A 13,884-nucleotide genomic window follows, 5' to 3' on the forward strand; every position below is an offset into this window, starting at 1 on the left:
GACCAGTTCGAGTGATGTGATGGATGGTAAGATCGTTACAAGAGCAGACACGTCAATTATTATATAGCAACCTGAAATATGTCTCAGACAAAAATCTCACCAAGACAATTCGTACATAAATCATTGAATGAGACAGGTATCTCGTCCAAAACGACCGATTGCATACCGAGAAACAATCCAAATCCTCTAGGGACAGACTGAGTCCTGGTATCTCCGCCCTCCAGAAGCCCTACCACTCATCCCAAAAGCCTACCCATTGTATCCTCATCCATCTAGACCTATCGTGCATCACCAACCCCCCTCCTCCGATGCGCATGCCTGACCACAACACTCACACCCCTCCTCCTCATCTCATTCGCTACAATCTCCGCTGTCGCAACGCTTCGATGCGTACCCGCATGGCATGGTAGTGGCGCCTAGTTAAGGGGAACCCTAAGAGATAAATTAACACTTATTTAATAGTGTTTTAATTAATAACTAATACTATACTATTACTAATATTTTTTTACTTATTTTTAGCGTAATATACACTATTTACTTATTTTTATACTTATACTAGACTTAGGTATATTAATATAGTACTTTAGCTATCTAAGCTTTATTTCTTTCTTTAAATAGCTTCTTTATAAAGTTTATATTTTTTTTACTTATAATTTTTTTTATACTTATTTTATATTAGAAGTTATTAAAAGCTAGTAGCTACTACTTAATAATCTTTTTTAATACTTTATTTTTATAGTTACTCTAGTTAAAATAAAAAACTTATAAAAAAATAAGCTAGCTAGTTTCTAAAATAATATAAGCTTTTTTAATATTAACTTAAGCTATAACTATATTATTAATAATTTTTAGTTTAATACTAGTAATATTAGTACTAAATATAAATATAAAGTTACTACTAATATTATAGCTATAAATTTTTTTAATTTTATTTTATAACTATAAAAATAGTATCTTATTATTAAAGAGAAAAGTAGAAGTAAGTAATAAGTTAAAGTTATTAAGAAGTTAATTTAGAAAAATTACTTAGTAGTTATTAAAGCATATTAATATAATCTATTTAGTTAGTAATATATAGTAAATAAAAAAAAGTACTTACTAATATAGTAAGTAAAGTAAGTATTAAAAAATAAAAAAATATTTTTAAAACTTTTATTTATTATACTTAGTATACGTACTTAAGTATTTTAGTACTAAGAACTTTCTATAAAAGTTTTAATAGATATCTATAAATAAGTATTATATTAATAAATTATAGTACTAAAGTAATTTTTAGTAAAAAATTAAAAATATTAAAATATTAGCTAAAGCTTAGCGCGCTAAGCTTTATATTATTTACTATTTAATTGCAAGTAGGCTATAGAGACTCTACACCTTATACTTATCTTTATATACTTATATACTGTTGCTTGCAACACTAGATTAATAAATACAATTACGTACCCGCATAGCATGTAGTCTGTATTGATGCGATCTGGTTTCCAGCGTTGAGATGATTCGCTATAGCGGTGATGGCTTTGTTACTATAGTGTCTCAGATCAGCCAGCCGTCTGCTACCTAGGAACCTGAGTTGTTCCAAACAGTATGGTAATGGAGAATATAGAAGGACGAAGGGTGAATAACTCACATCTCCCCTATCGCCGTCCGACTGCCCAGTATGAACTGTTGCACTTGCGGGCTTACGCCAGTGTATCTTTCACATATCTCGCGGGGTGGGGCACGCCATTTGTGGCAGTATATTGTGAGGAGGACTGGGACGCCGGCGGGTGTGTGTTGGAGGAGTTGTGCTTCGGCGTTTGGGTGATGTTTGAGGACTTCGGTCGAGTAGGAGAGGATGTAGAGGGTTTTCTGAACTGGTAAGGGGGGAGGTGGTATGAAGGGCTGGGGATGCAGGAGAGCGGGTGGAGGTGGGAGGATCACTGGCTGCTGGAAGTGCTGTTGCGGTGGTAATAGAGGTGGTAGCGGTGCAAGTAGAGGTGCAAGTAGAGGGATTGGTTGTAGTGGCATTGGTATTGGCATTTGCATCTGCGGGATCGCTTGCACGAAGGGCTGAAGAGGGAACATCTGCATGTGTGGATATATTGGAAACATAGCTGATGATGTCTGTACTAGAGAAACGTAGTATGGTACGCTGGTTAAGAAGTCTACTTCGCGTATACAGCCATCCTGTGAAGACGTCGCAGTGCTGGTGAAGCGCGTCAGTGACCATCAGTGGCCTTCAATCAGAAAGGCTATGTCTGGTACTTTACGTCTCTTCGTGAAGTCATCAGTGTGAATGGTACAACCAGCAACTTGTGCATGATGGATGTGCAAGTTCTCATCACGCACTGTCGGACTCTCTGTCTCCGCATTGCGGACAAAGAATGTCCGTATGTCAGCATGTCAGCATGTAAGCATTACAGTTTCGGTTTACTCTTCCCGTGTACCAAATCAGAGCACTAGCACAACCGTCACACCGGATCTCCAGAAGACCAGCTGACCGCTACCCCTTCCATACGTCACCTTCTCAAACAGCTACGCCACATCAACCCCAACGCTATCCACATCATGACCTCAGAGTTGAGTCTGTAACCCAGGATCGCGATAGTCGCCGTCTCGTCACGACGTCCAAGTATCAGCTTCCCCATGCAGTAAGTTCTGCATACAGATAGGGCTGCATAGTACCACACGTGGCGCCAAAAAGTCCCGACCGACTCCACGCCAACCTTCCAGCCTGCTTCTACACCCATCCTTCGAAGCAGGTAACCGACCTTCCTTGATCCTCCGCATGATCCTCCGCTTGCAAGCTTCCAGCGGCACAGTATCAAACGAGCCTATCGCTTCACGCATGCAAGGAGTCGCTCAAAACTTGGCAACGTCCGCGAAGGCGGGTCAAGAACCTTGGAAAGAAGCCTAGCTACCGTGCCGCAAAGATCCTACCTGCACGCCCCAGCCGTGCATTGAACAAACTGGGCAGCATCTGGGCGGCTATCACGCCAATGAAACACGTCAAACGGCATTCGTGGGAATAATAGAAGGAAGAATAGGGTGATGGGTAAGCGAATTGTGGGAGGCTGGTGTGGTTGCGCTGCGGCTGAGATTACCGCTTTGGGACTGCGGCGTAGTCGATGTGATACCGAGTTGCTGGGTCACCTTTGGAACCTTCCTAGGAAGGATCGTGAATCTCGTATCGAACTTCAATGAATCCTTCCTCGGTGGCTACCGAAATGAGAAAGTGAAATTGCATTCTAGAAGCGAGGGAAATCGTTCGATCATCGTTCTGGGAGCGGAGAGGGCGGCTATGATGAAGTTACGACATGGACCATGGTGTTGTGCGTGCGCAAATCTGGATTGGGCGTCTCGGATCGAAGCGAGCAACGCCAATCATGACATATGCGCTTTTTCGATTTCCTTGCATTTGTTCCTTGCCTTGCCCTATCTAGATTATGTGAGTTCAACGAAACATGTTACAACCACAGACTCGGTACCTATGCATCTTCTGTCGCACAAATTACTCCTTCTGAGTTGATTCATCAACCCAAGACTGAGGTTGTTACATGATTCACAACTTTCCTTCACCTCCTCCTTGGAGCACATCGCGTACGAGCTTGAGGCCTTGCACGGCAAAGGCCACCATGTTGGCTTCGCGCTCGCTGCTCCCCGTCTCCGCTTCTCGAGTCACTGTCTCCCCGCCCTCCCGTGCCACGGCAAGCGCTACGTAGCCTGGTGTGCGGTTACGAGTCGTTCCCCCTGTCGGCCCTGCGGTTCCGCTCTCGCTGATGGTATACGTGCTTCCCAGTGTCTTACGCGTGTGCTCGGCGAGGCCAGAGACGATGGCAGGGGTTGGACCGCTGTAGGATTTGATGGTTTCCTGTGTCCAGCCGCAGTATGCGATTCGTGACTCGAGTGTGTACAGGGTAAGACCGCCGCGATAGTAGGTCGATGCGCCGGGGAAGGAGAGGAGTGCTGCGGAGATGAGACCGCCTGCTGCCTGGTTGGAGTGGTTAGTAGGTGGCTTTGAGTTGGACTGGGGGGTCTTACTGTCTCTGCTACCGAGATGGTCTCTTTGCGCTCTTTGAGGAGTGTGGCTACCTCTTGGACGATTTGCTGGAGCTCTTCGGGCGGGAATATGGGTGGTGACATTTTGAGGTATGCTGTATTGGGTGGTTACGCTTATTCTCAGATATGAAGTCCAAAGCTTCAATTGTGTACAAACGTTCTTGTGTTAGTAATTATACCGGAGTTATGGCGGATGTAGTCGCTGTCGGTGGGGTAACTCGAAGTTGTGACGTATGCGGGGTAGCTTCCATTACACCTCCAACCGTATAGATAGTATACCGAAATATTGTACATACAAAGCCAGACACAATTTACTTTAGACATCGAAAGCGAACCTCTCTTCTCCCCTCTTCATCAATCTGATTGGTATCGAGACACCCCTCAACTGCAGCGTGATGATACTCGCCATCTTGGTCTGGATCAGGTCCTGGGCTCTATCCGTAGCCATCTTGTATAGATCTCTTCTCTTCTTGCCTCCCTTTGGCATCTTCTCCATCTCTTCATCACAAGCAAAGTCATCGACTGCGAGCTCAACGCTGTACTGAGAGAAGATCGCGGCCAATACCGCGAGAATCTCCACTTGAGCAAAGCGTCGACCAATGCATGATCGGAAGCCGTCACTAAAGGGGATGTATGATCCTTTGACGGGCTTGAAGAGTTCAGATGAAGTGTCTTCGCCTGCTGGTCCACGTAGCCCTTCATCGTCATAGTTGATGTCGACGAAATCGTTATCGGGTTTGCTATCCATGAGCCAGCGTTCAGGTCTGAATTGGTCTAGGTCGTCCTTGCTTGAGACATCAGATGGTGTTGGCCAATACTTTGGGTTGCGATGTATGGCTGCGCTGAGGAATACGTGAGCGTCGCCGGGCACCATATACTGCTTTCCCCCGATATTCAATGGCTGTGGTCGACCTGGTGGAGTAGACTTCGGGATGTTGATGATTGGTTGCAGCAGCCGTAAAGTTTCGTTCATGACTGCCGCTGGCATGCTTCCGAATAGCTTCTGAAAGTGCTCTTCATACTTCCAGTCGTCGATGGGCTTGCCCGCAAATATGTTGTCGATGTCGTCTTGCAGCCGCTTCTGAGAGCCCCAGTTCATGGCGAGGAATACCATGGAAAAATGTAGTGTGTTGGCAGTTGTTTCGTGGCCCGCCAACATAAGCACAAATGCGTTACCCAGCAGGTCGCTCTTCGTGAAATTTGAACCCTCTTTCTTGGTGATGCCGCTTCCGCGGATCAGAGAGTCAAATATGTCCATGTTTGCTTGAGTCTCGCCAAACTCGACTTGGGTCTTCTTCATTTCATAGATCTCATCCATGTACTTACCCCATTCGTGGGCCGCATCGCTGACTTCACGATGCATTTTGACCGGAGATCGTGCTACGAGAAATTGTTAGATGACGTGTACAACTCGACGCGGTGAAGTAGTAGTAAGAGGGAACCTACCAAGCCACTTAAGTGGCATGACTTGAGTCCACATGATGTTGTGGAGCAGCTGGCTTAGAGCGGCCCTGTAGCTCATGGTGTAGCCAGGAGGGGCTTCCGATCCTACAAAGATAGAGTCTTCGCTCTTTTTGTCCTCCACTTTCTTGCCCTCTTCGTGTGGCCATACTACGCGTACGTCGAAACCCGCTCCACTGATAACATAGAGAGCAAAGTTCATTGCCGCAACGGAAGGATCGGCAATAGTCTCATTGCCTTTACCCTCGGATCCGGCCCACAATCCCAGCATCGACTTTGCGTGATGGAGAGTCTCATTGAACACAAGCTGATTGTTCTTGTCACCGAAACTTGGTGCGACAAGTTTGCGATGTGTGCGCCAATCTGATCCTTCAGTACTCACCAGATTCTTGCCGTAAATGTCCAATGACGTGTACATCTCAAGGGGCTTGGGAAAGTCATTGCGGCGGGTGGTAATCTGAGTCACGGCTTCCGCGTCTGCAACAAAGACTACATTTCTGGTAGGAGATGCGACCATGAAGACGTCCATACCCATCTTCTCGAAAGGCCCATGTCCGGTCATGTAACTCCATTCTGGATTCAGAAGACTGCAATATCTAATTAATACCTCGCCTGATGTCAAGTCGAATTTACGTACTCAAACCACATGCCTCGCCATGATTGTGGCAGAAATCTCTCCAGTAACGGCAACCATAGCTTGAACGTCGACAGCCATAGGATGCTGAACGTATACCATGGCGCTACCACTACAGGTAGTCCCGAGCTCTTTGCTAGCGCGATATTGCGTTGCAGGCCCCGATACTTGGAGATTATCTGATAGATGGCAAAGCTCGCAATGACGCTAAAAACCAGGGTGGCAACCATGACGTTGTTTCGTCGGGAGGACTCCAAGCTCAAAGTGAGGCTATCGACACAAGAAATTGAGATCCGCACGGTCTCGCACTATCGAAGGCGCTGTCGTGAGGACGGTGAAGATGGTGCAGTGGATGGGTATTCGCCTTCCAGCGCGCAGAGGGGTTTGTGACGTATACATACGCGCGATCAATTTTGCCTCACAAGCGTTTCAGGGCCTCGGCTAGGGAGGATCGCTAGCAGATGCATCTCGCGTATGCGTGCTATATGCAACAACTGGCGGTACATCGAGGAATACGGATGAAGCCATCGTCTGATAGGCTGCGCTCACAAAATCGCTGCTCGTGTGGTGTTGCAATGCCATAGAGGTCTGCGTCATCAGTCATCGCTTCCGAAACGGGCTTGGCGCCTTCGAATCGACGTGTTTCCCATGAGTGCCAGTTGTGTGACGCTTGCGCTCACCACGCATCTGCGAAACACAAAACATGAACGTCTGATCTAATCGTACCACCAGGTAATGGGGACCGCTGGGAGGTGCGCGCTCGGCTGCAAACTCTGCGGTTCGTACGACGTCGTAGGACATGGCTCCGAGGAGCAGCGTCCAGGCAATACTCGCGCGCACCGCCTGGTGGACAGCGAGCAGACGAAGGTTCGCGTATAGCGTATATCGTCACTTGCGACGTCACAGGAATCCTTCCGTCATTGTTGACTGCAATTGTGTCAGCGCGTGCACTTGGATCTTCAGACGACAAAGCGAATGCGTTCGTTCCATGGATACGACTCACGGTTCACCGTGTCGCGCCGCTTTGCCGATTCACCAGCCCCCTCTGCATGTTGTTATGCCACATGCGGCAGGCAGGAGGACAAGGGCTACTACATCACTTGCCGTCTAGGGAGTTTGAATTTCTAGAAGCGTTGTTGCTCCGATCGATGGCAAGGCTTGGTATGCCGTGTCGCAGAGTGAAGCGACTACACCGACTCGACGGCAACTTCTCGACACGAGATTGACTCGCTTCTGCGCCGTCTTTTGGAGAAGTAGTCCAAGGGACACCCCGTTTTTCTACTGGACGCCTCATGCGTTCCACGTGGTAGAGCGACAGCCGCCAGGATGCTGTAAGCCAGGGTGTTCCCACGAGGGTCGCAGGCCGGCCTGGCTTAGACAATCTCGGTTGTGGGGTGTCGTCAATCGGACAGGTCCTCTCACGCATCAATCATCTAGTCTGAAGCAGACCGCAACTTGCCATAGCGCCGGTGAGCAGCAGGGCCGGGCAGAGTCGGCTCGTCATCTGACAAACTGGCTCACTGGCTATCTCTGTTCGGAGCTTAGCAGCAAAGGCACTGCTGTTTTGGATTGATGTCGCCGGGCAGCTGACCGTTTGTTTGCGGCAGGCCCTTCACGGCCGAGTAACCAGGTTACCTGAGCTTGGCCGCGTTGCAAGGGTGTCGAGGGCACTGCGGCGTGCACAGTACCGACCTACTCCAAGTGCACAATGGAGGGGTCTAGCAAATGTTCCTGACGCCATACTGGCGGTCGCGTGTTGCGGCGCGCTAGTTATTACCACTGACTTTGGAGCTCATGAAACTAACGTCAATAGAATTGGCCGGCGCCTCTCCGGCACCTGCCATGAGCAGCAGCCGCGATTTCCCTAGCAGACGAGGCGGACAAAAGGGTGATGCAGTTGTACACACACTACCTCGCCATGTGCCACCAGACTGCCTATAGGCGTCTCGCCAGGATCTGCAGCCCGGAAACGCAATGCTGATCTTTGGGCAGCAGAGTCGCAAGTGACAGGTCCTGTTCGCGGAGACTCGGCGCATGAATCGCTGCAACACCAGGGCGAGCGCGAAGCTTCAGGTAAGCAGAGGGCTGCGGGCGCAGGAAGAGGCGTGGCGGCGTCGCGAGATATCGTCTGCAGCCACCAGCAGCGCATCACTTCCATCAACCTTCTCGAATGCCTCGGTGCCGCTGCAAAGTGGAGGCTGGCCGACTAGGGATCGTGACTAGCTGGCCTCAGAGCTCGGATCAGTTTCCTGAGTCTTCAGGGCCAGCAATTGGGCGGAAATTATCCGACTACAGCTGCTGACGGCCGGCACGATGGTTGTTGCAGGGCGGAGGACCGCGCATCGCCGCACGAGGCAGCGAGCACTGTGACTGTCACATAGCCGGCGCTGGTGTTGCAGCAGCAGCAAGTCATCATTGCAAGTAGACGTGTCGCCAACGGCTGCAGACGGCGGCCAAGTAGCAGCACTGGATGCGCGGTCGCGTCGGGCGGGAGCAACGTTTGCTGTCTGCAACGGCATCATCCTATGGCACATGACGGGCTCTGGCAGCGCGCGCTGTTTGATACAACGGTCCCCATGTCGTCCTTGACGATGGCCACACAGCGCGTCTGGTGGCTCCGCGCTGCTACCCTGGTCTCGTAGCTTGGTCAATGGCACAAGCGACCTGTGTGCTGCACATCCTTCGCTTTCGCGCTAATACGCCGCCTTTGCATCCTCGTCCATCTCTCCAGGCTTCGGCATGGTGTTCTCCCCTCCCGACACGCCCATCGCCCACCACAACCCCAACCGTCACCACGGCTAACTCGCACTGCTGCCCACCACCACCGCCAGTGTGCCTGACCCAGCGCTGACCCGCCTCCCGCCCCCCGTCGCGTCTCGCTTTGAGCTGTTCCTTTTTGCGACTGATTTAGTTTCGCGCCTCTTGTGATTGCGCCCTGGCCCCTTCGTTCGCACGGCCCGGTCTTAATAGCGCCACTTTTCGCCGACCAAGCCAGCAAACGTCGACAGCATAGACCGTCCGCGACTCAGCTATTTGGGCCTTACCTGCTTCGGATAGTTGTCTCCGGCTCCATGGTAAGAGAGTCTTGCCCAAGGCTAGGTCCTTTCTTCGCGCACGCGGCATAGGAAAGCTCCCGTCCTGCATCCCACTCTGGCCTCCGAGCACTTGCCCTGCGACGCTTTCCAAACTCTTCCCCTCTTCCAGGCGATGACGCGGGTTGGGCTGTCATCTGCAAATCATCTTTGACTTCCCATTCGCTGACTCTGGCGAATTGGTCTTTTCCTGACCCTGCGACTGCCGAGGCCGCCCTCTCCACCACCTGCCCACCCCCCGCGACCTTCCTGGCTTTTGCCGTTTGGTGGTCCTGGGACCATCCGTTTTGCCCAGTAGTCGTCTGTCATACATAGCCGCATGGCCATAGCGGATTCCGTCTGGCATATCTAAGGATGGCTGATCCTGACGCGCCCGGCCAGTCTAAGAGAGCTCGTTTGGGCTCCGGCAATCTTGATCATCCGCAGTATAACGGCCACGGATTTCCACCCCCTCCTCCACCGCCTCATACCCAACCCACTCGACCTCCATCCCATCCCACTTTGGTCCAGGCTTCTCCCCCCTACGCTTCTCACGGCTTACCGGTTCCGTCTGCCCAGTACCCTTCTCACGTTCAAGGCTATCCCGGACCGCTACCTTCACCGTCCCTTCCGCCATCTGATATTCGTGCCCTTGCGGACCCACGGAACATACCCTCACCTCGTCAGCATTCCAATGGCGTTACTGGAGCATCGCCTGTGACGATCCCCCAGGACCGAATCAACAGCTACCGTCCCCCACTCACACCTCAGACAACCACTGCGCCAGAGCAACACAGTTCCCGGTCCACCAGCGTCAGTATCAGTGTCGACGTCAAGTCTCAAAGTCAGACTCCCATGGAGCATGGCGGCCACCACCAGCCGTGGGCAATCAACCACGAGCATCGCCCCAATGGCAGCATACCAAATGGATACAACCACGCCATAAGTCCATCACACCCCAACGGACCGCCATATCATGTCCAGCCTCCACCACCTGTCCAGCAGCAGTATGCCGCTCCTGCTACGCCCTATGCGCAGACTCCGTACATGAACGACTATGGAAACGCGCAACAGATACGGCGAAAGCAGGTGCGCGCCACCCAAGCGTGTAACCACTGCCGTTCGCGAAAGCAAAAGTGTGACGAAGCACGACCGTGCCAGTTCTGCAGAGAGAACAACTTCGACTGCCAGTACAAGGACGTCCCGCCACCCAAGTGCGTTGCTCCCTCCCCCCTTTGGTTCATCGCTGACCCACCCTAGGCAAGACAGAAGCATGATGCAACTTCAAGAAAGCGTTAACAGCATATCTGAAGTCCTGTCGCAGTTCGTGGACCAGTTCAACGGTTGGAAATCCAGTGTAGAGAGCCGGCTCCCACAGCCGCGAGACCACGAGATGATGTCGAATCACGCTTCGCCCGTAGCTTCTTTCTCGGCACCCCCGAGAGAGCACGGCACATCTAGATGGCCTACTCCCATACAGGGAAGAGGACACATCGGCCGGGTCAACAGCAATCTGAAGATGGAGTCTCCCATCGCTCCTCACTCGAACATGATGTCGCCTTTGGGCGGACAAGCATCGGCATCCATCAAGCAGGAGTCTCAGTTCGCGCCACCTCCCCAGCAACCGGCCACACCAGCCGAGAGTGTAAGGACAGACCGCAGCCATGCCACTGAGACCAGTCCCAAGGAACAGACCGGTCTGCAAGGTGATCACACCACACCTGCGCACAAGCTGCTCGACGAATGGCAGCAAATGAGCATTTTCTATCAAGGTATTCCTTATCTAAGAAGGCTAATGGACAACGGTCGTGAAGTCTCGGACTACCCGATGCAGCTTGAGCAGGATCGCGGTCTGCTGCGCGTCTGGGGTGTTGGCGAGGGCCAAGACCTAAACGACGGAGCGCAGGGACCCGGAAGCCCGGAGAGCAGCAACGACTCCGAAGCCGCATCACCAGCACCTGGCAAAGAAGGGCTATGGGGCTATCCATTTTCTCCAGATGCCGGTTCCGTAAAGACTCCGATCGGCACACCTCGAGAGTACTTCTCCCATCAGCCGCGGCAAGCCACTAGCAACGGGCTTGGTTCAGATGGTCGGCCCGACTTCTCGCGCCCAGTCATGTTCGAGTTGCTCAGGTCCTACATGGAGACGATGCACATATTCCACCCGTTCATGAACGAGACCAAGCTCAGGCGCATGTTCAAGGACTTCAGCGATCAATATAGTCCTGATGCAAGGCCTATGAACCCCCGCTCGCCTGCTCCCGTCCATGGCGTAAAGCGAAAACACTCGGAGAGCAACTTCGAAGGAGGATTAGCAACAGGTCGCGGCGAGATCGAGAGGTCTCTACGCAACGCGATTGTACTGCTCGTCCTTGCTCTTGGTAAAGTCTGCGCTCACACAGATCCCTTGCCCGCGCCGAAGAACGACCGGCATCCATACGTCAACGAATGGGGAACCTTTAGAGAATCTCCACACCCCAATGGCGGCAGTTTCACCAGCGAGACCTCCGATGAAAATCGCCCCAGGAACATCGACCTACTACCTGGCATGGCCTACTATGCCTACGCCACCGATATCCTAGGAAATCAACAAGGAGGTAACACTGTCGCGCATGCGCAAGCTAATCTCCTAGCTGCACTGTTCCTCAGTCAGTATGCTCGCGTACTGGAGAGTTGGAGCTGGATCAACAACGCGTGTCGCATCGCCCTGGTTCTCATCAAGGCCGACTACAGCAAGCTACTCCGTCAGAATAGCGACCGAAGACATACATGGAGCGGCAAGGAGAGATACAGACTCAACCTGGTGATGTGTGTCTACTGGACAGCTCTCCAACTGGAATCGTGAGTATTTTCGTTTGAATAGACTTATCGTTTGCTGATAGTTTCTAGTGATATCCTGGCAGAGATGAGCACTTTACCACCTTCCGGCATTTCTGCACATCAAAGCGAGATCATGTACCCCGAAGGCGTCAACGAGAGTTGTTTGCAAGACCAGGATAGCAACTTCGCGCAGCAAGAGGTGGAAGTACGCGCAGGCCCCAGGCAAGACTTGATGATGAAGCTGTACTCCACGCAGACATTCCTACGAGTTGTTCTCAACGTAGCGCATAACGCTCTATACGGCCCCACTGGCCGCATGACCTTCGACCCTACCAGCTTCAAGGAGGTTGCTCACCACGCACTCACCCACAAGGAGATACTGGAAGGTTGGCGGAAGCTGCTCACACCGGAACTAGCCTGGTCGGACGACGAGTTACCCTCGACAGATCTCAACATTGCTCGTGTACGCGCCAAGTACTATGGTGGCCTATACATGATGTTGCGACCCTACCTCAAGCTTGCGAGTCACACGCTCGAGTTCCCGCCTCCGCCCCCAGGCACGACCGGCGCTGCACAGCACAACTCGCCATCGCCTTATCCAAGTGCGGCTACAAACCGAAACGTGCAAATGGTTGACCTCAGCGAAGACCAGCACAAGATTATCAAGATCGCTTGCCAATGTATTGACGCTGCTATTCGGAGTACTATTGCATTTGATCGCGTAGGCGAAGAGCCAGGCAGCACGTACCACTACTTCACACCCACGCGCAAGAAGAGGCTCATAGTAACCAACGTCTTCGGCACACTTCACGCGTAAGTTTGCATCAGATTATTGCCTTGGCATCTTAACTAACACATACCCCAGACAATTCGGTAACATGCTCGTTCTAGCCTCGGTTTACAAATCCAAATTATACCCCCTACTACCCAGCGATACCTGGCTCACCAAGGCCAACCTCGCCGCCCTCTTCCGCCGCACGATTTCTGTCATTAGCGACGTGGCGCAAAACTCGCCAATCCTCCGCATGGATCTCGAGATCCTCAAAAACGTCCAGAGGCAACAGGGTCTCGAATGAAGCAATCAACATCATGACGACATATCCAACATCGGCCAGGCGCATTGGCATGACGACTCCCGCCCTGCGCGCCCATCCGACGATGTATCTCCGTGTCTCCTGCACACGGCAGCCACCCTCGATCTGAACCGCCATCCGACACGCGCCATTGTCTGGTGGATCCGGGCCGATATCGATCTGAACGTGCATGATGATTTGCATGAGTAGACTCCGCGGAAGCTGCACGTAACATTCTTTCTGGACATTCATATATTTGCTTTTTGGGTTCCATCAATCTCGCCTCTGTTTTATTCCCACCACCCTCGTCGATCAGGACAGCTTTTTATTGTTAGAAAGAGAGCGAAACGCATTGTTACATGCGCAGCAACAACCGCACACGCGAACGGCAACGAAACGGAAGGCTTCTTTTCCTTTGGACTCTTTGGAATTATCTATCATCATCATTGGGCGGCTAGCGCTGAAACTAAGCATTTCGGAATCCATCATTTCCTCCCTCTTTTCCTTTGCGTCTCAGATCTTGTCCTCGCGTATCTCTGGATTAACCCAAGTTACCCGCTGTATGCACACATATCCGCCCAAGGCTTGGTAGCGGGGACGGAGCAAGTTTTCTCAACTGCAACTAAACCTTTGCTTTTCCTCACACCACTGCACGCCGGACCACAGATATGGGTATACCCAGGGACCTTTTCTCATTCTCCTCTCTCTTCCCCGTCATCGTTCACCGATCAGACTAGGGGTCTATGTTACGTTTGTGGAGGGTGGTGTGGAGTCGGACGTCGGAGCG

At 51.5% G+C, this 13,884-nt stretch overlaps 3 protein-coding genes across 3 annotated transcripts; 1 reads left to right on the plus strand and 2 right to left on the minus strand.

Moving 5' to 3' along the window:
• Nucleotides 1–3,541: 3,541 nt before the first annotated feature.
• Nucleotides 3,542–4,122, minus strand: J4E87_001128 (uncharacterized protein; the record flags this gene model as incomplete). Its single annotated transcript, XM_049372775.1, has 2 exons — nt 3,542–3,970; nt 4,021–4,122. 2 exons carry the CDS (start codon nt 4,120–4,122, stop codon nt 3,542–3,544), a joined length of 531 nt encoding a protein of 176 aa, XP_049237433.1.
• A 232-nt stretch (nt 4,123–4,354) lies between these two features.
• Nucleotides 4,355–6,363, minus strand: J4E87_001129 (uncharacterized protein; the record flags this gene model as incomplete). The annotated part of the gene is made up of 3 exons (XM_049372776.1): nt 4,355–5,418; nt 5,485–6,086; nt 6,137–6,363. The coding sequence occupies 3 exons, from the start codon at nt 6,361–6,363 to the stop codon at nt 4,355–4,357; spliced, it is 1,893 nt and encodes a 630-aa protein (XP_049237434.1).
• A 3,696-nt stretch (nt 6,364–10,059) lies between these two features.
• On the plus strand, nt 10,060–13,100 carry J4E87_001130 (uncharacterized protein; the record flags this gene model as incomplete). Its single annotated transcript, XM_049372777.1, has 4 exons — nt 10,060–10,418; nt 10,465–12,045; nt 12,094–12,837; nt 12,890–13,100. 4 exons carry the CDS (start codon nt 10,060–10,062, stop codon nt 13,098–13,100), a joined length of 2,895 nt encoding a protein of 964 aa, XP_049237435.1.
• Between the last annotated feature and the right edge of the window lie 784 nt (nt 13,101–13,884).

This window comes from Alternaria ethzedia (assembly GCF_023757985.1).
Source record: "Alternaria ethzedia strain BMP 0044 chromosome Unknown scaffold_2, whole genome shotgun sequence".
NCBI lineage: Eukaryota > Fungi > Ascomycota > Dothideomycetes > Pleosporales > Pleosporaceae > Alternaria > Alternaria ethzedia.